General features: G+C 51.6%; 6 protein-coding genes across 6 annotated transcripts; 1 reads left to right on the top strand and 5 right to left on the bottom strand.

Annotated features, from left to right (window-relative positions):
- Positions 1-1328: 1328 nt before the first annotated feature.
- CGCS363_v011301 (uncharacterized protein) lies at positions 1329-2139 on the bottom strand (the record flags this gene model as incomplete). Its single annotated transcript, XM_036643150.1, has 2 exons — positions 1329-1943; positions 1996-2139. The coding sequence occupies 2 exons, from the start codon at positions 2137-2139 to the stop codon at positions 1329-1331; spliced, it is 759 nt and encodes a 252-aa protein (XP_036491915.1).
- Positions 2140-3389: 1250 nt separating this feature from the next.
- Positions 3390-4440, bottom strand: RTA1-4 (Protein RTA1; the record flags this gene model as incomplete). Its single annotated transcript, XM_036643151.1, has 4 exons — positions 3390-3396; positions 3441-3658; positions 3725-4141; positions 4219-4440. The coding sequence occupies 4 exons, from the start codon at positions 4438-4440 to the stop codon at positions 3390-3392; spliced, it is 864 nt and encodes a 287-aa protein (XP_036491914.1).
- A 5111-nt stretch (positions 4441-9551) lies between these two features.
- On the top strand, positions 9552-14302 carry ANK3-0-1 (Ankyrin-3; the record flags this gene model as incomplete). The annotated part of the gene is made up of 10 exons (XM_036643152.1): positions 9552-10464; positions 10541-11649; positions 11706-11720; positions 11771-12145; positions 12202-12784; positions 12903-13105; positions 13159-13515; positions 13570-13743; positions 13801-13885; positions 13938-14302. The coding sequence occupies 10 exons, from the start codon at positions 9552-9554 to the stop codon at positions 14300-14302; spliced, it is 4179 nt and encodes a 1392-aa protein (XP_036491913.1).
- Positions 14303-14854: 552 nt separating this feature from the next.
- On the bottom strand, positions 14855-16924 carry TRK2-0 (Low-affinity potassium transport protein; the record flags this gene model as incomplete). The annotated part of the gene is made up of 3 exons (XM_036643153.1): positions 14855-14862; positions 15022-15570; positions 15622-16924. The coding sequence occupies 3 exons, from the start codon at positions 16922-16924 to the stop codon at positions 14855-14857; spliced, it is 1860 nt and encodes a 619-aa protein (XP_036492150.1).
- Positions 16925-18010: 1086 nt separating this feature from the next.
- CGCS363_v011305 (uncharacterized protein) lies at positions 18011-19144 on the bottom strand (the record flags this gene model as incomplete). The annotated part of the gene is made up of 1 exon (XM_036643154.1): positions 18011-19144. The coding sequence occupies one exon, from the start codon at positions 19142-19144 to the stop codon at positions 18011-18013; it is 1134 nt and encodes a 377-aa protein (XP_036491912.1).
- Positions 19145-23916: 4772 nt separating this feature from the next.
- On the bottom strand, positions 23917-25236 carry CGCS363_v011306 (uncharacterized protein; the record flags this gene model as incomplete). The annotated part of the gene is made up of 2 exons (XM_036643155.1): positions 23917-24095; positions 24426-25236. 2 exons carry the CDS (start codon positions 25234-25236, stop codon positions 23917-23919), a joined length of 990 nt encoding a protein of 329 aa, XP_036491911.1.
- Positions 25237-25552: the final 316 nt, after the last annotated feature.

The raw sequence follows: 25552 nt of genomic DNA on the forward strand, positions 1-25552 counted from the left end.
CGAAATTGGCGGGTCACCAAAGCTGCAACGCAAGATGGCGAAAAGACGTCACCACAAGAAGCCCGGCAAAAAGCCTTCATCGGTTAAGCAGAGGACCAGAGCCGGCACGCAGGGACAGGTCAGAACCTTGAAGAAAGCTCAGTTGCAACCAGTGAGCCGATTCCTCCAGCTTCCCCAAGAGCTTCGAGATCATGTTTACGACTTAACTGGGTCCCTTCCCAGAGACAAGACAGTGGTGGCCAGTGGAAACATTACAATCACCGACCGTTATGTATCCGCGTACCGTCGTATACACATGGGCCGTCACTATCCGCTCACTACTCTGAAGCGTCCCTTGCTCCAGGTCTGCCGACAGATACAAACAGAAGCACTGGACTACATCGGTCGACACAATCGTTTCGTCATTGATGCTCCGATGCTATCGCACAAGCCCACTGCCTGGAGATCGTCATTCCTCCACCCCATCTTGCGGTCAATTCGACTCCTCCGACTGAATGTCAAAGACCTTGCATTAGGTGACGACGGACCCAGCCTGATTGAGAACTTCTCTAAGCATGCAGTCAATCTTCGGACCTTGGATATCGCCTCATTTGGTCACCTTGGTACCATTCCAAGAGACTTGGCGCTCTCGAGGGTCCTGCAATTGGTTGCGGCAACTCCATCACTTGAAACAATCACCGTGGACGGCTCAGATATGGGCACAGAAAAGCTAGCAAGAGCATTCGAGAGGGAACTTTGGTTTCGAACGCATCTTTGCGTGGAAAACATCGAGTTCAGCAGTTTTCCGAGGAAGAGTTCTGAGGACTTAATGCTACGGGAGACACTAGGCTATGTTTTCCTTGAGCTGTGGGGAGGTCAAATTGTTTTCCGGGAAACGTACGTTAGAGGACAACCCGGACGGAGGCCCGGTCCATACCACCATCGGTATGGTCATGGTAGCGCTCTCGGTCATACGAGGCAATCCATGATGCTAGCCGTTGCTAGGAATCTAATGCGGTCCTTTGCTACGAACCGGCGATAGGAGGCATGTACTTTTTAACGTAGTTGATAACAGTAGGCCTTTCTCAAGACCCCCTCATTGTGAAAAGTCAAGTACTTGTATGTTCTATGGGTACCCACAACTGATGCTCTTGACTCATGATGACCTATCTGTTCAATTTCCATTGCAGTGTCAAGGCCTTAAATTCTCTTTGAATCACACACGTCACACACATCAACACTGTACTGAGAATTTCACGGAATAAGTACGCTTCCAGACTCTGTTTCTTTCGGCATCCAACATGGAAGCTTGATTACATGTAGTCATACATAACGTACACCACCCCAGATCAACTGAAGAAGTTTCTTTTCTTCGACTTGCTCGCATGCTTCCTTCCTGCTGTCGTGTTAGGTTGAGCTGCGGGTGAAGCGGGGATTGGAGCAGCGGCCGGTGGTGCCATAGCCGGAGCCGCCGGAGCAGCTGGCGCAGCGGGTGCGGGAGCGCCTGCAGGTGCAGACGGGGGAGTCATCGCAGGTGGACCAGAAGGGCCCGGCGGCATCAGCGGCAGCTGCAAAGGAGGAGCGCTCAACGACGCGATACCCATTCCGATAGATCCAGCAGCTCCACCAAACGCCATCATGGCTCCTGATAGACCCTCCGCGGGCAGCTTCGAAAGAACAACTTGGCCAAGAGCTCCCGAGAGCATGTTCTGATTCTTAAAAGACTGAATAAGTCCGGCTGTCGCTCCAGTCTGATCGAGCATCGTTCGCTGTAGCATCGTGGACATGACCATAATCTTTACACTCTTGGCCAGCGTCTCAGCCGTCTGCTGAAGGGCGATTCCATCGGTGATCGAGATCGGCTGGGTGGTGGAGATATCGGTGCGTGCTTGAGCCAGAGCATTTTCCACTCCCTGCATTGCCGGTCCGAGGGCTTGCGTGCTAACCGGATCACCCGATACACTCTGATATCTGTTAGTTCGTGTTCATGTTCGTTGAAAGATCTTCAACACTTACCCGGACTGCAGCATCCAAATTCGACGCTGCTACGGAGATAAGTACGAACGAACTTTGGATGGTTCGAACGTCCTGTCCATTTTGAGCGACAGCTAACCCCAACTTGAGCATGAAAATGCTCCATGTGAGAATAGAAACCCTCATCCTCACTGCGATCGCTAACCAGAGCGAAGAAAAGCAGAATTAGACAGAGAAGACCGAAAAGCAAAAATTGAGAAAGAGAACCAAGATAATTATCAATTCAACTGCGAACCTTGCCCAACTCCCTGAATGTCAGGTTTAAGTTGAGGCTCATACAAGCTTATAATAAGAGCCCAGCAGATGTGACCCAATTTTTTCTCTGACCCGCATCCGAGTGACATTCTTGGAAGAGCTTGCTCCAGACGCCTCAGACCTTGGGACGCCGAAGCTTCCGTTGCCGTTGGCCATCGTGAAAGACAACGGATAAAGTCGGGGCCAAGATCTTTGATCCAACAGCGCAAGGTAGTGGCATGCTCGGACCCGAATCCGACCTGGGGCCAATCCCATTGAGGGTGTTACGGAGCTCCGATGGGCGTCATAGATGAGATGAAACTGTTTCCCAAGGTGCCGTTCGCTTGGACACCTGCCACTTTTGGGAACTGACAGGAGACTTTTGTTAGTTTGCGGAGCCGGTCTGTGCCCAAGCAGTATCGTTCCAGTGGGATGGATTCATACAGGCAAAAGAGGTTAGGTGCCCGTTCATGCATTCCCAGAATCTTGGGTCGATCTCCTCGCATGGTGCATGTTTTTCCGAACTTTTCGTTCGTATGCAAGAAGTGAGGCATTGTGCCGTGGTCTAGATCTGCCAGATGATGTCAGTGCCGTTAATTGCCCAATATCGGCAGTGTCCCATCGTATCACGGGGAGGTGGTCCGAAGGGATGACACGAGCCCGAGAGAGCGGAATCACTTGCAGCAATGTCCATGTGTCGGCGAAAACGTGGTGTCTGCATTCGTTTAAGCTTCCTCTTCTCTTATTAAGCCTCAGCTGCCAAAGCTGTTCGGTCGTTCAAATGAAATGAGTTTTCCTCGTAGCCTTTTCTCGAGTTGTCCCGTTGGCATAGAGTTGAGTGACAGGTGGTAGATAATCCGACTACATGGCATTTCTCTTCGAGTCACAATATTCTATTGAAGTTCAATCACATTTTCAATCCGTAGTTTATATCACTGATCAATCCTCTAGCCACAGTGGAGGCTGACACATAATGAGGTGCAAAATGCGAACCCGACGCACGTGGGCTTGTGCACTTATCTTCGTGTTTGGTGTTGTATTACTTCCCATTTAGGACCCTGAAGCCCAATCTCCACTCTTTACGGATCTTCAAACACGTTAGGATCCCTCGACTAATGTAACAACATGATCACTCGGTTACCCTAGTCACTTTTCAGTCGCCTTGATGATTGGGATTCTTTCTGGCCATTCACGTGTTCTGCTGTGACCGGATGATTTCCTCTCGGGGAGTGTTTGCCTGTTTCTCCCTCTCTCCGAACCGGCCTAGATGCCTGCCAGGGTGCCACACGCAGAAGACGGCGATGGCAACGACCATGGTGATCCCTTCAAACACCCAGAACATCCATTCGTGGGTCATGGTGTAGCCCTCTGGGCCCTCGGCAAATTCTATCATCCGGTATACGCACCGAATCTGCGGTTCCGTTCAGATTTGGCTCGAAATGCGATGGTCAAGAGGCATTCTATAGGGTCCACATACCAGAATAAGAAAACTTGAGATGTATACCGCTTTAAGAACGCCGAACCATCCAGCCGGAGCCTCGGGTACAGCCATCATGCGAGACAACTTGTGATAGCGCAAAAGGATGCATATGTATGTTGAGAATACCAATACCTGAAGCGCAAGACCGGCAAGCAGAATCTTCATGGCAATGTCGCTGAGTGGGCCGACCCAGCTGTTGGCGCTCGCCATGGAAGATCCCGAAGACTGGACGCAGAGGCATATAATGTCGAATGTCACATAAATTCGCGTTAGTAGCCTTGCTGGGATGTTGAAAATTCTGTGCCTCGAAGGAGGTAGTACATTGCGGATCAGTTGACCGATTAGGAGGTAGTTTCCAGCGGGGACGAAAAGGGGGGCGAGAACAATCAGAGAAGTGCTTGTCGCGAACACACCCTACATAAGAAACCTGTCAGTTTCAGTTCCCATCATGAGATGCCACCGAGCCGCAGAGAGTTCCAAGGCCAACTCACAATATCTTGGTGATCTTGCGTTGAATGGCATCTCATCGCATAGCCGACCACCTCTAGAGAGGCACCAATCGGGACACAAAAAAAATACCATGACCGGTACTTGAATGCCGTGAGGTATGTGATCCAAACAAAGACGGCTGTGTACATAATCATTCCGACGATAGCCAGCGGAAGCGACGGCTCATACAGCCATACGCTCCAGTCTTCCGCGGCGTCCGCCATGTTCAGAGAAGTTCCCGGTCCTTTTCAACACCTATGATGAGTCTGAATACATCTGAGGTATGATTGAAGAACGCGCGATAAAAGTGTAAATGAAAGCCGAATTGTGCCTTAGAGAATTTACCATCAATAGTGCAGGAATGTTTTTATTTCTTTAGTAGTCTAGAGACATACAGCTATGTATGTTCTTCAGTACGAGGGAGTACGCGTCCTGCTCTTGGCTTTCGTTCTTCCACATGTGCGATCTTATGTTGCCAAGGGATCAGGCACTACCAGTACAGCACTTTTGCGGCGCATACACACACTCGATACCAGCAATATCAATTCCGTGTGTCCATCGCTGGATTTTAACATTTTTCCATCCATATTGAATGTCCTGAACTGTCCTTGAGAACCTCACTTTACTACGTAAAAGTTCACAGGACTCGGTTCGCATCGTGTGCCCCTTAAGAGCTGCGCATGCGAATTACGCTGGTGAGCGGACGCTGAATAAATTGAGTACGACTACCTTCGCCAGATATGATAATGGGTCTGTTTATCACTCGTTCAAAATGGTCTTTTCTTCAAGTTCAGAAGCACTTACCGACGCCCGAGTTGCTAGATGACCATGCAGGAGAGGGGCGCGGTGGTCATCGCTGCCAATGGGACCCCCAGACATTCGCAGCTGTGAGTGGATCTGCGATGCGCTACGCCTCATCCTTGACTGTGGCCAGCTGCTTAAGCGAATGCGACAGAAACGAAATCTCGATTCCATCTTTGCACCTTGATGCCCTGAATACATTATCCTGGTCTCGTGCCACCAATGAATCACGTGGACCATGCGTATTGCCCGGCCTGGGTTACGTCTCCAGCTGGTACAGAAGGCGACCTCCAAGTTGCCGCGCAATTTTTCCAGGGTCTACTGTATACGCTATCTTCCTCTCCTGTTGAAGCCTGAAGCGATGGACATGTTCCCATGAGGGTGGTCGACTCGTCCAGTGTGGCCAATCACACACCAACCTGATATCTTCGAATGGGTGCCGGCTGACCTCGATCATCATGCGGAACCAGCCACAGACTGAACTGCGCCACCGTCACATTGAATTCTATAGCTCCATGCCTCATCGGTGCACTGGTCGCCTTTGAAGTTCAGCAATTTGTTGTAGGAAGCCAAGTACTGATAGTTTAATTCAATATTTGGCTTTCATGAATGTTCATGTGTCGATTGTTAACCTCTTAAAGAGGTAGCGTAATGAAAAGATGGAAGTATTTATGCATCGATTCGGGAGGATTCTCATCCACCAACATTGCGCAGACCAAGATCACCACTTCCAATAGCTTACCAGCCACACAAACCTTAAAGTCACCATTTATGCTCGAGCCATCCATGGTACATGCAACACTTATTATCGGAGATGTGCCTGATTGTTGATATATGTGTGCTCAATAATCATTTGATGAGATCAAAATTTCTTCTCTTCCTCATCAACCTCAACGAGGGCCTTTCAAAACAGAAGTCCACATCTCACCGCACCACATCCGCTGGACCTGCTCTTCGACATGACTTCCTTTTCTCTACCTACAAATATCAGGAAGGGTGAGAACGCTTTATTCGAAATGGCATGGACTATGAAGGTTCTCATGGACAAGGTCTCACGATTGGAGGAAGAGGAAATCGGTGAACGAAAAGTCGACAGAAAACAAATACCAGCGAAGAGGCCCAGCAATGTCAAGTACGGTGCAAAGACAGAGGAGAGGGCGGCGAAACGTGCCAAAGTATCCGACATCCATGAGCAGAGCGACGACGAGAATGCCTGGAGAGCCAGCCCAGACACGATGGTTCTGGATAGCCGCATCAGTGGCAATTCTTCGGAGTACCTCATGGCCGCATGCCGACGCTGGCATACCGTCTATCAAATATCAAAGGGACGCGAAATTAGAGCGGTAGATCCCACGTCGATGGATATAACAGCACCCATCGGATTATGCATATGTGGTGCTTCACTCGAGACCAAGCCGACGGCGCAACGCAAACCAAACAGCCACGTAACGACATGCATCCCGCAGGTAATAATCAGGTCACGAATATAAGATGTCCAAGTAATTAGCGGCGTGCTCAGAAGTATACTTCCTTCTTTCGATGAGATACAGTACTTTTGTTTCAGACTTCAAGAACGAAAGTTGTATCCCGAGCCTCCTCGCTACGATGCCACTTAACCGCACCCTCCCGGTGAAGACAATCGCTTTCAAGTCTGCGCTTCGATGAATGCATGCGACTGTACCACAGCGCTGTCGGAGGGGGACTTGCCCTGACATTAGGGGTTGTTTGGCGGCGAGCGCATTCATGTTCGTCAGCCCTTGTGTTGGGTTCGTCAACCCTTACGGTCATTTTCCTGCTTCAAGACGGGAGAGCCATCAGGCCTCTCAGCTCTTGTGACTAGCTTAACAAGCTGGATGATTCCAGTTCACTGGCCAACTTCACTGTAAGTGCACTCTGCTATCTTCTTGATTTTCAATCGATAATGAGAGGGGAATCTAACACGTAATGATGTTGTTTAGCCAATATATAGTCCAACATTGGCATTGATCGATGGAATAATTGGCGCAATGCCCTTTTTAGGACCGGTACTTCGTGTTTCTTGAGCCGGTTCCCGAAGCCAAGATGCGTGAATTGGCGTGACATCCGGGCCTACTTGTCCAGGCGGGGTGAATTTCTTTCCGAGATAAGTGATCTCTTGCGACGAGGCACTTGCATCGTCGATTGTGTATGGTTTTCGCGATGAGACGCGTTGGACAATTATGACCGCAGTCCACTATCTCCATGCCGTGCGTCATGCCTGTTCTGCTCAGCGACGCATCCCCGGGACTGCATATACGCTGCGCGAATCGCTATGCACGCAGACTTTTCAAATTTCTAGTTTCGACTTTCAAATAAACTTCGTTCTTCTCAAGCGACGATCCGCCCTCTGTGTTCATTCCGCCCTCTCTGCGGCTTACTTCCATCCCCCCCACGCCCGGCGATGGACCTTGGCTGAGCTTTCCTACTTCGCCTTTGCCTCCGGCCCCCATCATCAGTAGCCTGCGGCAGTGCCACTTCCAAGTAGACAACCTTACTTGGCTACGACGCAGTCACACTTTCGCTTGCAGTGGTTAATCTTGGATCTCAGGCTCGTTCATGGGCCTTTCATCCATACCTTTAGCCGCTGTTGATAGAGAGTGGATGAGCCGCCAAGGGACGAAGATGTCCGTGGTTTGCGGACTTTCGTCTGCCCTTCCCCTCATACCCAGAGAGTTCCAGCTCCTGGATCGCCTTCGTATCGACGCATCTACAGGCTGCAGCGCGGCGGCCGTTCCAGACCCCTGCTCGTTCCAATGAAGATGGTCCGCTTCTTCACCTTCGTAAGCAGTAGGGCGCAGTTGCCGCCGCTGATCAGGCCATGGGTACTGCGCCCGATAATCCTTGCCTGGGTCGCGCACGCTAGGTCAGACCATGGACTGGATCCGTTGTCGCCCGTGGCACCGAAGAGAGAGTCGCCCCCAATTATGTTTGCTCACACTACTACACAGGCAAAGTTGCAGTTTCCGCCAGGATGTCTCTTTTCTCTCTGGTCCCCATCCAGATTCATGCCGGCCCGGCCCGGTTCAGCCAAGGCGAACTTGTAGCAGAATTTGATCAAGAGGGTCGATCTACGCCAAACAAATTTCAGGTTTAGCCGCAGGCCCTACCGGGCCACGATTTATCTCTCACAACATATGCATTCGTTCCAGCATCTCTCCTTTCACAACGCCTGCAAAGCGACGTGGCTCCATCTCGGACTTGAGGAGTCATATCAGCCCATACAACGGGTTGATGAACAGGCTCAATGAAGTGAGATGGCGTTGAATGTGAAATGGTTCCAAGGATCTCTCATGCACTCCTCCCCAACAGAACACCGCCCACCTACGTTGGTATTAATGCGATAGTAGTGGGGCCTACAGGTCGACGACTTCGTGCTATGTTTCATTTTGTGAAGAATTCTTTTGTGAATTTTTATATAACTAGGGATATATAAGAGGTCCCCCTTACTCTAACTACCCCCTATATATTTAGTAAACTACTTTTATTAACTACTACTCTATTAAACTATAGTACTACTTTAAGTTCTACTAATAAGCTCTCTTATTTTAAATAGTTTAATTAATTTATCTTATAATATTAATTATTAATTATTTTATTATTTTTAAATATTTTAGTAATATTTTTAAACTTATTAAATATTTTAAAAAAAAATAGATTATTATAGCTATATTAGTAGAGGATAATATATACTAATAAGTAATAGAAGAATAATACTTCTTTAAATTTATTATAGTTCTAAAAAAAAAATATTTATTTTAAAATTTATAGATATTATCCTCTTTTTCTCTAATAAACTAAATAAAACTATTATTATTTTTAAAGTAGTAGTTATAGAAATAATAAATATAGTATTATTTTAGTATTTTAGTATAATAAGTTATAGTAATATAAAGAAAGAGATATTTACTCCTTAGTAATTTACGCTCTTTTTATATACCCCTTTAAGTAGCTATAGAAGTTTCTCTATAAACTATCCTAGCTTTTAAATATTTCCCTATAAGAGTTATATAGTAGTTAATAAAGTGCGCCTCTAGGCGGTAAACTACGAAGAAAAAAGTTAGAAGGGAAGAAAGATTCGTGCTATGTTTCTGCCGAAAGCTCGCATATTGCTGGTTTTAATATTGAAAATCAAGAGCTGACATGCGGTTGGCCTAATAGTTCGACGCTGTGTCACCTTCTCCTCATTCAACTGACGACTAGCAGTCGCAGCTTTTGCATCAAGGTGGGCTTTAATATGCCACGCTGAGCGCAACAGATAAGACTGCCTAGCAGAGAAACATCCGCTGTCGGCAAATGATACTGAGACAAAATGAACGTGGAGGAAAATGAGTTTTCAGCAGCTTGGGCTCCCACAGGTGGGTGAAGCCGAGCCGAGCATCGTTTTCTTCGACGCTGCTCTTTCTACAATTGTCCATGAACTAGCTTCAGCGATACATAGTTTCTGAAACCTCCGAGGTCACTGCACGCGCTTCAACCACGAGAAGAACCCCAGAAAGCCAAGATCACGACCGACACAATGGCCAATGTGAACATCCCCGCGCCGGTGAGGTTCGTTGCCGACAGCGATGAGGATGTGAGCCCCGAAGCAGTAAGACCTACGGGCAATAATATCAGCCACGGCGCGTCAGTTCTGCGCAAATTCATTGAAGACTTGGAAAGGTCTGAAGAAGGTGCAAAGGAAGTAGAAATGTTTCGCTACTGGATTGATTCGATGGTAGATGACGGCGTTGAGGAGGGTTTAGACATGAAAGACCAGCATAGTCGGACACTGCTTAATGTTGCAGCTATACAAGGCCTCTCGGAAACCGCGAAAAGACTCATCGAAGCCGGAGTAGCTCTGGACGCCCAAGATGAATGGGGGGATACACCCCTCATCGACGCATGTGGAGAAGGTGATGGAGAAGGTGGATACATAGAGGTCGTCAAGCTTCTTCTCGAAAAAGGGGCCAAGACCGAAATCTTTGGCAACGAAGGTGACTCGCCTCTTTACAGAGCGTGCAGGCATGGACACAGTCACATTGTTCAGTATCTCTTGGATAAGGTCAAGTGGGACCTCAACGTCGGAGAAGATAAGTACGACATGACGCCGCTGCATGCTGCTGCTGTGGCAGACAACCCCGAAATCGTGCGATATCTGAGAGACAAAGGCGCGCAGCTTGACCGCTGTGATACAGACGGTTGGACACCACTCATGACAGCAATCGACTCGAAAAGCAAAGATGCTATGGAAGAATTACTTCAAAGGCGGAACAACGAAGATATCCAGCTGGAAAAGGCAGATTTAGAAGGACGAACACCCATCTTGAGAGCAGCTGAGGATGGCTTCTGGGATGGCTTTCGTCTCTTGATGGAAGCCGGCGCAAAATGGACCGAGAAGGAGTCTGAGACTACTGAGGACGCCAAAAGAGATTCAGCGTCAAGCATGTCGAGTAAGTAAACATGAAGATTTCTACCCAACGCTTGACAAGTAGAGGAGGTCATTGGCAACTAACATTCCGAGTTTAGGAAAGAACGCTGCCTTGCATCTTGCCATTTCGGAAAACCAAGATGAAGTAGTTAGATTCCTTTTGGAACAAGGCGCCGATGTAAATTCTCGCGGGCAGGATCAGCGACAACCTCTTCACCTGGCAAGTCTGCAAGGCAACCAAGCTATTCTGGAGCTTATTTTCAACACTGGGGAATGCAATCATCTTAACAATGATCATGGTAGGGGTATGACGCCATTGCATCTAGCTTGCACCGCTGATGATGACGATGGGCATTACAACGAGGCGGTTCGACTCTTGTTAGATCGGAATCCGAGGCCCCATACGGAGATCGTCACAAATGAAATGAGAATGGCAGTGGCGCTAGCAGTTGGCTATGGCCACGATGAAAGAGTGGAGGCAATACTCGACGTCTTCGGTGAACCTAGCTCAGGAATTTCTGACACTCTTATGTGGGCAATTGGCAAAACAGAAAGACACAAGGTCGCAGCATATCTCCTCAAAAGACAGCTCAAGCTCAAGCTGCCGTTGGACAGTTTCACTACCGAGGGTTCAGAAAATTGGACTGCAATCGAATGGGCGGCTTATGTGAGAAAGCCTCAAATTCTCTGGCTCCTCATTGCCAGCTCTCCACGAAACCAGGAGACCAAGAAAGCTCTCAATTCGGCTAAGTCTATAGTTGAGGAGTCCAAGAATCACATGGTGAAGCCGCTTGCGAGCTTCAAGAATCAGAGACTTGAGCAAGGAGATGATGCAAGGAAAGGCGACAAGATTGAGAATGTCATCCTGGACATGCAAGACATCATCCACAATCCACCCACTGGGTTGATCTACACTGTTAGCGCAACCTATCCCTTGCCAACGCACCATGTAAGCTTCGCCGCTCCGCTGAGTACTTACGAAGCTGCCATGGTTCGGTTCTTCAAGAAGGAGGGGCAATTCGGAAACATCATCCAGTTTCGGACCGTCGAAGACACCGTGTACCGGGAGGGACCACAGAAGATCATGCATAAGGCAATAGTGAAGTTTGAAGAGCGTTCGCGTGGGGTTGAAAAGCGAATCGCGCAACGGCCCGTGTTCATGGACTCGGAGCCAAAGTTCACGTGGATTCACTTGCCTGCAACCAATGTAAGTGCCAATTGTCGGCCATCCGAGTAACGAATGATCTGACTGATTGTGCATAGATGGTTTGGATGGAAGTAGGTAAATATTAACTTTGGACTGGCGCCAGTTTCTGACGAGTTTACAGGATTTGGTCCAGAGAATTATGTACGACGAAAAGCAAGACGCAAGTCGCTTTAACCAAGCGAAATCTTTTTTTAAGGACAGTTGGATCGAAGTGCCGGATAGCTTCTCAGCGTCGAGGATTATGAGACCTCGGTTTGTCTCACGGGACACAATCTCGCGTGACAGAAAGAGTGACGAAAGTGAGACGGAAGACGCAGACAAAACGCCTGGGAGAAATGGTAATGACAAGGGAGAAAAAGGAATCGAGGTAGGGAGAAGTAAGGACATGAGATTGGACGATGATGAAGACGGAAAAGAATCGGTTGAGCAAAAAGTAGCGAAAGGTCAGGACAAAAACGCGACCGCAGCTCCCGCTATGTCAGCAACCGCTATCTACGTGAGTCTATACTCCTTCTGTTGCTCCTTGTTGCAACATCTCACGATAACTGAAAGATGCCATACCTTTCATACTCCTTCCAGTGTGCAGAAGACGTAGCAAAGCGTTCCCTGTCTCAGGGGCACATGGAGGAGAGTTCACTTGGAACCGAGGAATCAACAAAAGCCATGCCTCCACCGGCATTCCAAGAAGACATAGAATCCAGACACAGCAATGAACTCGCAGCCAACAGAGAACTTGAATACGAGGAGAAAACAGACGAAGACAGACAATACGAATGTGCCGCAGCTCTTGTCACAGCACGAGAGAAGTATCAAGAATTGTTGGATAAGTACAGTGAAACCATTATACATGGATCCGCCACTCTTGACGAGTCCTACTACCATTTTGGGGAGGATCCCGAGTCTTGCAAAGACAGGAGCAGGCGCAACATGTCGCAGGTGGTGACGGAAAGTTGGGTCGAAGACCGGAAGCGAAAGGAAGAAATCAAGGGACTGAATCACGGATCGAAACAGGAGAAGGTGAATGAGCAGGAGCAAGTCCAGAAACAACAGTATCATTCCCAGAAGAAGCAAGGTCCAGGCTTATACTGGCCTTTGATACGAGTCAATCAGCTTTGGATATGGACTGTTAACAACAGTATGTCACCGACAAAGCTTCGAGAAACTTGCTAACATGAAGACACTCAGAATGGTTGATATCCTCATCTTCACATCCGATCGACAGTAGTGAGATGAGCTTCTGAATGGCATACTAGACCGTCTTGAAAAGCAGGGAGAAGCTGGCGGGAGCGACTTGCAGCCTGGGTCTGCCGCTGAGATGAGCCAGTTGATTGTTGACTACTGCGTTGACTACTACGAGAGGAAGCCCAAAGCACAGAAGGATGACAAACCACAGGATTTCAAATTGCGAGATTTCCCGTCCATCCGCCAAACCTTTTCAAGATCCATCAACTCCATTGTTTGTTGAATCATTCTTTGAAGCAATCTTTCGGTCGGTTAACATGTGTTCAGGCAAGAGACGAAACAAATCTGTTCGAAAAGTTCAGCGACCTAACGAAGGAACTAAGGAAACAGTCAAAGGATAAGACCGGAGACCATAGCAAGGCTATACAACTTGTGGATCATCAGCTTGCAGAGGCTATCATTGAAGCGGAAGGCCTCTCTAGCAGGGTCAAAGACATCCTAGACGAACTCAGCATTCTTGAGGCAACGGTCCAATATCAGCAGGATGTTCAGAGAGCAATGAAGAAGCAGAATGCTCAGAATTCAAAGAGAAAGGGAAATTTCCTAGAGACTGAACTCACCGCGACTTATATCATCAATGATATCAAGGGATTGGGAAGCGTTGCTGAAAGGGTTCATGCCGCAGTAAGTGCTCCTGACTCATTGAGTCTCCGTAATTCTGACGCAGAACCACGTTAGGTCAACACTACACTCTCGCTTCAGCAGAGTGAAATCGCAAACCTACAGGCAAAACTATCAATCGAGCATGCAAAGTTCTCAATCGAGCAGGCACAGCGCTCGATTGAGCATGCAGAAATCGCAACTCAACAAGGCAGAGTACTCATGGTCTTTACTGTGGTGACCATTCTGTTCGTGCGTCATTCTCGTCCTCTGATTCTGGTCTCTCCCGTACTGACTCGTACGATGTAGTTACCACTTTCTTTTCTAACATCCCTTTTCGCTCTGGATGTTGCCTCATTTCAGCAAGCCCCACCTTGGGCATTGGGCGTCATATGTGTGTACTTCATCAATACCAAAACTAAGACCTACTAACGTGTCGCGGTCAGTCTCGGTATCAGCTGGATTCTTCATTCCCATGCTCGTTGTCGCTTTCTCATGGAAGCGAAGCAAAAAGTTCATTTCCGACCTCCTTTCTCCCGTCCTATCTCCCATCATAAGAAGGGCTATGGCACTCATATGCTACCTGCTACAGCTTGCCGATACCTCGAATCAAACTCAGTATGGCAATGGTGTGTCTGAGACAGTCCCTTCGCGCACCGAAAGTTCTTTTCGGGGATCGCCTCGACGAAGTGCCATGTCCATTGGTGCTCTCCAGGTCTCAAGGCGGTCAAACGATGCTGCTCATGATGTAGAGAAAGGCCCGAGCGGAGGCAGCGATCCGACAAACCAGTCAAACGATCACGAATTGTAGACTGGTACCATTATCAGTCAATATCAGGTAGTATTTCTAGTTAGGGTGGCTTCAGTCTGAATTGACAGTTATCTCTTTTTGTGCAAGAATATCGCAGCAGTCGAAGCTAGACTTGCCCTTCAGTCACGGCTATACCGAACTGATGTATCTGTAACCCTGCCTTGGCATAAGATGACATCATTCCAGCTATTCTGTCATAAGAAATGGTTGTAATATTATCTGCTTGACCTCCATGCCGGCCTTGGCTAGAAGCTGGGAGGTAAAGAGCTGGCGCCAAACTAGCCAGCACAGCACGGGACCATCAGTGGCATCGTATATGATGTCAACGTCGTTTCGAAGAAGTTTCTCTGGAAGGCCAATAGTTCTCAAAATGTTAGACAGGCTTGTGCACGACAGCAAGAGGGCAATTTCACGGTGTTAAATACTTCCACTCAGTTGATGGAGTCAACGTCTGGAGCTTTGCAGCCGCACGGTCAAGTAGTGGACTGATTTTTAACTTAATTAGATGGACATGAACTCCATCGCAGTCTTCGAGGCCATTTCTAAGCTACCTCAAACAGCTCTGCTATCAACACCCCGACTCCTCGCCCTCCTCAACCTCCAATCCTCCTCCTCATCCTCCAACAGCCTCTGCCCAGGCAACCTCACCGCGCGATCCAACGCCACCGGCAACCCCCTATGCCTTCCCCTCAACATAACAAGGCACAGCACAAGCTTACTCCCCGCATGCCACCCGCCCGCAAAGCTCATCGCATCATCCGGCAACCCAACCGATATCCCCACACACCCATACGCCGAGACAACCTCAAACACAACGTTAAACACCGAAAAGTGCACCGGGTCCTCCAGAAAGTGCGACGTCTCGATGATCACAATCAGCAGCACCGCGAGCGTCAGAAGCCAGAGGTCGTGCGCCAGCTGCCCGCGGATCTGCTGGCTGACGAAGCTCGTCCGGGACTCGTACCCGTTGGGGCCAGCGGCGGGGCGTGCGGCGCCGACGCCGGCGAAGCTGAGGTTCTGGCGGAAGAAGTCGGCGACGATGTTGCTGCCGGCGGTGTGGTGGTTTTCCTCGGATGGGATGAAGGGGTTGAGGTGTTGTTCTTCGTCGTCGGCGTAGATCCCGAGGGAGCGTTCTTCGTAGACGTTGGAGTGGCGCATTGTTATCACGACGGGGTAGACGGAGATGTACATCATGATGACGTACAGGACCTGGAGGCCGGGGTAGGCGGAGGAGATTGGGATGAGGTAGAAGCCGCCGGAGCGAACGGCTGAGATGTGTCAGTCTAGATCTGAAGAAGTTTTAGTTGGAGATAGCTTACCAAGTGCTTGGAACAACCCATCCAGGACCCTCGCACCTACCGGAATGGCCTCAATAACTGGGTTGCCAATGTTCAGCACCTCGAACGCAACCCAATCGATGCCGTTGATCAGCACAACCATGAAGAAGAGCCACCACGTCGGCCTTGAAGGAAACAAGTTCGTGTACACCCTCCTCGGGTACTTCAAGATGAACTCCAGCGTACTCTTCAACTCCCCACACGCCCCCTCTGCCGTTGTAAGTCTCAACCCCTTCAACGCCAACCAGAAGATCAGCCTCAAAAACAGGGGATACGCCGTATTACCCGCCAAGATAAGCAATCCCATCGTAATAAGCACAAAATACGCCTGCTGGAACGGCACAACATTCGCATCAAGCAGCGACATGCCCGAGTTATTAAAAGCCGATATCGCGAAGAAAATCCCCGCCCACCACGGATTCGCACCGTTCGACGTCGCCGTCGTCGGCATATTATTCGCGATCCACGCGCCTAGCGCCACGGCCCCGAGGACCTGCCAGAGGATGGAATACAGCGGGACGACGACCGATAACAGGCGAAGCGCGCGGTACTCGTGGCCGCCAAGGCGAGATCGCTCAGCGGCGGTGAGGGAGTGAAACTGCGCGTTGCGGCCTTCTTTCGACGCGCTCAAGATGGAGAGCCAGGGCCGCGAGGGCTTCGTCTTGCTCGAGACAGAAGCCGTCGATCGGCGGGTGATGTTCTCAGCCTCCCAGGTAACATGGTTCTCCACAGCCCTCACACGCGTCGACACCCCCTCACCCACAACACCAGCACCGCTCGCCTCGGCCGCTTTCTTCCCCGGCCCATGAGCGATGGGCAAACAGCCCTCCCCCTCCCTCATCTGGTCCCTCTCCCGCTCAGCCTCCACGATCTCGCGGAACCGCTTCTCAAAGACGTGCTTGCGCGCGAGCACGGTCCAGATGGACACCCATATCGTGCTCCCGACGACGATGAGCAGCCACAGCAGGACCTGCTGCCAGACGGTCATCTGGCTGAGGTTGACCGTGTTCAGCCCGGCCTCCGTGATGGCGGAGACGACGAGGAACAGCGCGTCGACGTAGCTGATGCTCCCGCGCGGGTGCGAGGAGGCGTAGAAGATGGCCGAGGCGAGGAGGGAGGTGCCGATGAAGTAGGCGTAGTGCAGCGTGATGAAGTTCAGCGGCGGGAGGAATGAGCGGATGCCGCCGCTGCCGCTGCTTGGGGGGCTTCGAGGTGTCGGCGCATCGTGGGCTTCATCTGAGGTGCCGTTCTCGTCGCCGTGTGGGTGTCGCGACGGATTCGTCATGGTGAGGGTGAGAGTGAGACCCTGGTCCAGCCCTACGTCCGCCCAGCCGGCAATTTTAGACTTTTGACGCCGCCAAGCGCGTTGCGATCTAGCCAAGCAACAAGAGAGATCTCGCAGATCTGCGCGTCAAGTTCTCTCGTGCTGCCGCTGCCATAAAAAGAAAAGCGGACGTCTTCTACAACAGACCGGTCAGAGGTGCATCCCTCCTCTGTTTTTGTTGTTAAATTTACTCCTTTCCCTCCCACATAACGCTTTAACCTCACAAATTGTCGGTGAGAGCCAAAGCCTTCGCAGGGGTCATCAGGGTGCCACAATAGACAGACTCTCCCGAGTCATTCGTCCAAACAAATTACACGTGCGGGAGCAGCGCGCTAAGAAAGGGGACGCCGTCTGCTAAAAGCCGGGTCTCTTTCATCTCGCTTGGCGGGCGCCCCGCTGAAAGTTTGTTTATTGCCTTCACCGATGGCGCGGGGTGGGTGTTGACCGAGCCTCACCGACGACCGACTTCAGTCCTGTCGTTGATGATGGATGATGAATGCCATTGTGCAACTCAAAACACTGATCACTTCGATCGATGGAATTTCTTATCGCCGACCAAGTCCGATTGAAGACTTCAACCGCGCCGTTTATCCGGAAAGCACCCCGCTGTGAAGCTCTGAAGCCGACTTGAAACAGGCCGACCCCTGAGCCGAACAAGCGAACCGCGACGACTCCCAATCAGTCATCCTCACGATCAAGCATCAGATTCATATCACTTCACAGGCAAATTCACAAAAGACGCGGAAAAGATTCCGGGGCAAACCAATTGATTCAAACACCCTACTCAAGAACACCCAGCCACCCGTCGCCAAAAGACACCCAAAGCCCAGCCCAGTAAAGATGAACCAAGCTCCTTCGTCCTAGCCTTTTTCTCGTCTCGCCAGATCAGATAGATAATGATACAAAATCCATGCCATGCTCCAGGAGTCATTCATAAAACACCATGGGAATAATAGAAACAATAGGAAAACAAAGCAAACCACCACCCCTCTAGACATGAACCCTGAGAGATTCCATTTTTTGTGACAACATCATGAGACACATCGCTTAGAAGCCGAGGAGGCCGTTGAAGGTAGTCGCAACAGCCTCGCTCTTGTCGCCCGAAGCCAGGATCTGCGCCTTGGCGTCGAGGCACTGCTGGTGGGCCGCGTCGTTGGCCTCGCAGACGTTGATGAGCTGGTCGCAGATTCGGTTGGTGATGATGTTGGGGTTGAGGGCGTCCTGCTGGCCCTGGGCGACGAGGGGGTCGGTGGGCAGGAAGGTGCCCTCGGTGGCCTTGCGGCCGGCGCGGCCGAGCTGGAAGTCCATGGTGGGCGTGCACTTGCCAAAGTCCGCGGCGCCGGTGGCGGCTCCTCCGGTGTTGGCGTTGCCGTTGTTGCCAGTGTTGCCGGTGTTGGCGTTGTTGTTTCCAGTGTTGGCGTTGTTGTTGTTGTTGCCGGCGTTCGCGGTGTTGTTGCTGGCGTTGCCGGTGTTGCCAGTGTTGGCGGAGTTGTCAGCGTTGCCTGTGTTTCCGCAGTCAACGTTGTCGTTGGTGTTGCCAGTGTTCGCGTTGTTGTTTCCAGTGTTGGCGTTGTTGTTTCCGGTGTTGGCATTGTTGTTGTTCTGGTTGTTGTTGTTGTTGTTGGCATTGCCGTTGTTGGCGTTGTTGTTACCAGCACCGGCATTACCACCAGCAGCGCCCGCAGTCGTAAAGTTCGAGAAGCCCTGCGCCTTCATGACATCCGCAACCGACAGACCCGTAGCGTCAAACGGCGTCGTCTTGGAAGTAGCCGAGTTGGCGTTCTCGGTGTCGGAGCCGGTAACAGCGGGATCGACGAGGGGCACGATGCCGCGGAGCGCCTCAGTGGCAGGCAGCGAGGCGTCGCCGCAGATGTTGGGCACGCTGACGACGAAGGGGTTGAAGTTCTGCTCGGCGGCGACGAGGCCCTTGGCGGCGTCGAGGACCTCGGCGCTGTCGCCGAGCTGCGTGACGATCTTGTCGGCGAGGGTGAGCTTGTCGCAGGGGTTGGCGGCGGCGAGGAGCACGCCGGGGATGCCGCCGGCGAGGGTGGCGGCCTCGCCCGGGTTGCCGACGTTCTGGAGGGAGGAGACGGCGGAGACGGGGGTCTGTTCCTGGCCGAAGCGGGCCTCGGCGACCGCCAGGAGGGCGGAGAGGAGGAGGGTCTTGCTGGAGTAAGACATTTTGAGTTTGTTTGTGTTGGTGTTGGGTGTTTTGATAACGGAAGACCGGATGATCGAAAGAATCGAAGATAGCTTTAGAAGTTACTTTTTAGTGGAAAAAAGATTGGAAAGGACCGGCTAGCGGTTTGTAGTTGGATTGTCAGACAAGAAAGAGTGTCGAGAACGTAAAAAAAAGTTCACAGAACTGAAAGATTGGAAGAGGAGAGTAGGGCGAATGCTTGGTTTGCAGGATGAGGAGGGAAAGAAGAAACGACTGACAGACGGGATGGGCAGATGGGATTATATAGATGGTGAGGTGTGGACGATGTCAGACGAGATTGTTTCCCGTGATGGTCGGTCCATGGACCACAGACTGAACCGCAGGCGCCATGGGACTGGGGCTTCGAGAAGGGGTGTCGCAGACGAGACGTCGAGGAGGTCTGCGACGATGACACTCCTTGACGAGCATCCCCCCCTCGTCAACGATCCATCCCATGGGATGAGATGCTCCAGTCCACCGAGTCGCATGCGCTGGGCCCATCCAGTAAACGCGCATGGGATGATGCGAACATGGGTGGTAAGAGTCTTTCCATGGGTTGGGAGAGTCCCAAGCAACGGTGAAGAGAGAGGAAGCCAACCCAGACGGCGATCATACTGCAGCATTGGACGGACGACATGGTGCGGCGGCATGAACGTCATGGACCAAGCAGCACCAGGCGCGGCGGCTCATGGCCAGGCTCAGGCTCAGGCTCAGGTCGCGACATGCCCAAAGTGTCCGTCCCAACTGGCCTCACACGCAGAGTTTGTCTCATGTCGGCTGGACTCGAGGATTGGCCCAGGGACCAAGGGGGTTCGGATGAGTGGCGGTGGTAGTGGTGGTGGTGGTGGCCGTCCCATTTCTTCTCAGATTCTGCGCATTCTTCTGCAGAACTTTCGTGCAGCGAGTGCGTGGTGATCGGGAGTCGAGCCGAAAAAGAGGCATGGAGGAGCCTTGCAGATTGCCTCCTGCCTACTACTCATGCTTGCTTCATGATGCGCCTCGCTCAGACTAGGGTGGAGGCCGAGCAACCGAGAGCTGCGATAGAGACCATGTCTGTCTACCTAGTCTGTATCTAGTCAGTTTGCCAATATGCCCCTCACCCAACCCCGGGATGCGAGATGACGAAAGAGGGAGACGAGATGAGTTGAGGATATGGAAGAGCGAGAACCCGACAACGCGGGCGGGATGCGTGGTGCAAGACTGGCAGAGAACTGGAGGCGAAGGGGGCGCATTTGCGGTGCAGCAGCGTCCCAGGCGACCGCGAAGGGCATAGCGCGGGCCCCCCCCCCCCCCCCCCCCCCCCCGCCCCCGCCCGTTGGCCGCCCGTCCCCTTAGGTGGTACTCAGTGCAACGGCCCCCCGGAACAGAGCGAAGCCCCCCCCACCGTGAGCTGCCCGCTTACACGAGGGGACAGCTCCAGCACTCTAAAACTCCCCCGGCACGCTCTAAAACAGCATCGCGGTGGAAATATCCACAAGCAGACGGATGAATCCAGCACGACGGGGCCATCCACTTGGAGAGGGCATGAAGCGGACGACGCGACCTGCGGCAGTTTCTTGCGGTGAAAGGGGGGCCAGAGGAGTGAGTGCGGGATGGTGCTGCGACTCTTCAGAGACTGCGAGTGTGTCTGGTGCAAAGACGGTGAAGCCATCTGGTGGTGATGTGAGCTGATGCATGTTCATCTATAAGGATGCCGTCTGATGGTTTGCAGCTGTCACTGCGATAGACTCTACCTAGACACCACGAGGAGATCCAACCCAACGTCAAAGCGGAAGAGTCCAGGTCACACAACAAGACAGCCTGCGAGTCGTGCCATTAAGCTCATCCAGCAAATTGAACCCGTGGGAACGGCGCGACCGGGTGAAGTGAGGCTGAGATAACCTGCGCCGTTAGCGCCCGGCGTCACGCATGTCCGGGTGCTGAAATTAATTAAATTAATCTATCGCCAATGCTTGTTCAGTGGGTGTCGCGGCACCGCAGCGGCCCAGAACCAGAACCAGCTGGTCGCCGCCCCTGGTGCACCACCACCCCCCTTCCCTTCGTTCTTCACTTTTTTAATCTATCGTCCCTGAGATCTGGGTGGCGGCTGTCTTTTTCCCCAGATGATCCAGCAGTTAATTAGATTGATTGAAGCTTGTTTTTGGTTGTCATTCATTTCGACATCTCCGCGGGTTTTGTGAGTGGCATCCGTTGAAGAAACATTCCGTTTAGAGATCACCACAGGAACTCTGATTTCGATGACTAAACCGTCTCGTAAATCTGGACAATCATCTCGTTTGTGCCTGCCCGCAAACTCTGTCCTCCTTGCCGTCGATCCAGATTGACTTTGGCGCGTGTCGGCTGCCATCTGGCTCTTGCATCGTTAACAGTTGCTCTATTGCCCGGGCTCCTCCTCTCTCTCTCTCTCTCTCTCTCTCCCGTCTCATTGTCTCCCCTTCGCCCCCGTGTCCTCGCTCCTTCACAGCCAGCACGACGCTTGGGGCAAAAGATCTTCCTGCGAGGTTAACATTCTGTCGAATACGACTCAAGCTCAGGGGGGAATGTAGTGTAGGTGACCCCATGATCCGGAACGACTTCGCTTCGGAACCGCCCCGCGCCAACCTCATCTCGCCCAACAATCCTCCCATCGCCTCGCGCCCGGCACCAGACGTGCCGTGCCCTGCCATCAATCTCCCACTCACCTTAACCCAAAAGCTACCGAAGAGAGGCAATTGATGGTTGCGCGAACTGCCCCCCAACTGCAAATGCAACGCCAGCAAAGTCCAAGGGTCCCCAGCCCACCCCTGTCAGCGAGATCGCATTGCGATCAAACAGCCTCATCAGGGGGTCCACGCTCCCTGAGACGCCTCCTCAAACCGACCGGGTCTCAACCCGCACCCAAAGGGCAAACCACCCACTCACAGGTTTCCCCTCGGCAGAAACCTTCCCAATCTGGAAAGATAGACGGCCCCGGGCGTTGTTTGACCGACATCTCTTCCCGTCCATCTCATACACAGGAGCTAGTCGCATTTTTTTATTTTTTTTCTGACGTCGTCCCTGGCTTTGCGCGTGTATCCGTCAGCGACGAATTTTATTGTTATTATTTTGTGAGCGCCGGTTGGCAGGCCCGCAATCCGCCAGCAGGGCGAAAGGCACTATTCAGCGTTCACGATTGCCAAGAGGTCGTGTTTGATCTGTGCATTGGTGTACCTGATTCCTTCCCAGATTCACTGCTTTTGGGCATTTTTCTAAACTGCCGCTTCCTTTGGCGTCGACTCCTGTGAAGTGGAATGAGAAGCAAACCGTCTTGGCAGGGTGAGAACCGCGGCGGCAGGTCAGAAATAGTGTCTTCCCAACTCGTCAGCATCTATTTCAAGTTCACCAAGCCTCGCTTTCGCTTTCTTGGCCACAGCTCATTCCTCTTATCAAAGAAAGTCCCACCCGTCAATCGTGAGTGCAACTTCACCTCCTCCGATCCAAGGACCATCTAGAACTCGGTCTTTCCCGACCTCTCGACCCAACACCGGCAGCAAGCGGTAGCGAAAATCCTTAATTCACTGTCATCCAACCCGTTTCGACCTGCCCCGACTCAGTCCTCCCTTCCATCCCCATATCTCCAGTCTCAAGCTCAACCCAGCGCTCATCGCATAACACAGATCTCCCCCCCAAGCCTCCCCAGCCTCGCCGAATTCCCGAAGAACCTGACTCACATCAGTCCACGGCTTCGTCTGAAGTCCAGATGACAGCCCACCACCCACTTCGCTGCCTCTTCCCCCCCTTCACCCCTCTCATTATGCCGTAGATCATATCTCTTCGTCCGGTCCCAAGTCGCAAGCTGCACAGACCCGTCCGTCTGAAGAAGCAAAGAGAAAAAAAAAGGGCAAGTGTTCGTCAGCGCATTGTGCGTCCACCCGCGCGCCATTTCGGCCTGACTTCCATCCGATCTCGCGTTTGATGCGCACGCGCAGCCCGCGGTGCCCCCTCATGCCTATGCCTGCTCGCACCCTGATACTATCGTACGCAAGCTTCTATTATGCCGATCGTTGCGCCGAGCGGGCTTTTCCCGAGCTTTTTTGCGGGCGGGTTGGAGCTGGTCTGGACGTCTCTGGGGAAATTGGAGCTTTGCTTGGAGATACATGAATGCGTGGTCCGCAGGTCGGAGGCTATCCTCGTGTATGCCCTTCCATCGCATTCATTTTTCTTTCATCACACTTCTGCGGGAGGCTTCTTCGGGATTCTCTTTTGCTGCGATCAGAAACTACGCGCTTTCCCCTATGATATGCCCCGTCCCAAGATGAGTCTTGCTATCCGGGGAAAGTACTGCCCACATTAGGTCAAACAGTTGATTTCGTTTCGATCATTTTATCATCCCCGTCGTCCTTGTCGTCCTATCTCTGTCCCTCTCCCTGTTGTTATCGTCGTCGTTGTCGTCGTCGTCCCTGTCGTCGTCGTCCCTATTGTCGTCTAACCCCACTAGCCGCCCAGATAGCCAGGAATATCCGCTCGGATAGCAAAACTCGTCTAGATATCCGTAATTCTGTATCGCGGAACTCGTTGGACAAGTCGCCTTCCACATTCTGATGTAATCAGAAGTCATCTGCTCTTCCGGCTCGGTAATGTTCCCGTCGAACTCTCTATCTAGGTCCTCCTCCTTCTCTCCCTTTGACTTTGAGCTTAGTATTGCCGTCGCCGTTGCCGTTGCCATTATAGTCTCCCTATTATCGTCCTCAGTCGGAGTAGCGCAGTACACAGCAAACATAGTCGCTCTAGCACTTCAGAGCTTATCCCAGAGTCCCATGGAGTCGGTCTCGCCGTCGGATTCAACGATGTACGCGTCCTTGACGAAAGCATCCTCGTCGATTTGAGGTGCCGTGGGCTCAGCATGAGCTGCTGCGACGCATGCCGTAGAGGCCAATAGGTCTAGTGCCAGGGAGGCGACATTGGAGGCTGCCTCTTTATGTCCAGCCTATCAGCGACGGAAGACGACGACGGAAGACGACGACGAAAGACGATGACAAAGAATGACGACAATAGCAACAACAAAAGCAACGACGAAAGCAACAACGAAAGCAATCATGAAAGCAACAGGAAAAGCAAGCATACATGAAACATGGTCACTTTGGCAAAGGAAGAGCAAGGGATCTCAGTAGCATATATGGATGACGTTGATTGAACCAAATGACATTTCCTTTCTTTAGTAAACCACGCGCTTCCCTGCCTCGTCTTGCCAACAGAAAACGCACCGGTATCTGCGAGCCTTGTGCTTGGGCCTCCACTGCACACCTGCCTGTGCTATTGAGCCCCTATCGTGCAGCCAGTCTATGATACAGCCGAGATCACTAACGTGGCATCCAAGCACCGCCATCGCTTGCCACTCGCACTTTTCGTTCTGCACCTCTGTCTTTGTAAAGGGGAACTTGTAGTCAAGGTCGTGGTTTGCCTTTCCAGCGCCAGGGCATCCGCAAGCCAGTTCCGCCGAGCAGAGGACATTGTCGAGAAGTGCCTGACCAAGCTCATTATCGAATCCTTTACCGAGAACGACGTGCCGTAGAGTTTTGATGCTGTCGAGAAGTTCGTAGAAGTCGCCAAGCCACGCCCACTTGTTGTTGCGCTTGGGCAGGTTGAGAAAGAGCTCATTGAGATGAGGCATGTGTTGGAGGACAGACATAATGGCGTCAAGACGCATTCCCCTGTCGCGGGGTAGGTTGATGCTGACAAAGTGCGCATGGTCGAGGGCCTGGGCCCAGAGCGATCGTAGCTCGGGATGGGAGCGGTACTCAATGCCGGGATCGTCGTGGATTCGAGCGAGCTTGATCCAGCAGTCGTCGTCGAAATGGATCATGTTCATGGAGAAGACGAAGTTCAAGATCTCGTCTCGAATCTGGCGACACACCAGGAGCAGACCGGGTCGGTTGCACTGACAGATCTGGCTGGCTTCCTTGCAGCGATCGCAGACCTTGGATTTCTGTCGAGTCTCGTTGGTCGTGAATGGCTTGACGAAAAGCAATTTCTGGCGAGGGAAGTCATCGGTGTATTCGTATATCATGTTTCGTAGCTCGCGGGGAAGACGAAGAATGGCGGGGGAGGCGGCCATGGTGAGTGTGAAAGTGAAGGGTGTGGTGTGAAGGGGGTAAAATTTTCCAAGATAGGTGTGAAGAAGAAGAGTTTTCACCTTGTTCTTAATTGCCTAGTTAATTCGGAAGGTGCGTTGAAGCTGGGAGCACCTTCCTCCGTAAGTTGGCAGTGTCAGTCGGCTATCGGGGTGTGCTCTACAGCCTCAAACGTAGTACACCTAATACTAACATACCTAGTAAGGACAATAGTAGTAGAGAAAACGATAACGCCGATGGACGACGGTGGGCGACGATGGCAGACGACGATGGCAGACGACGATGGCAGAAGACGACAAT

The sequence above is a fragment of the Colletotrichum siamense genome (assembly GCF_013390195.1).
Source record: "Colletotrichum siamense strain Cg363 chromosome Unknown KSG_Cg363_contig07, whole genome shotgun sequence".
Lineage (NCBI taxonomy): Eukaryota > Fungi > Ascomycota > Sordariomycetes > Glomerellales > Glomerellaceae > Colletotrichum > Colletotrichum siamense.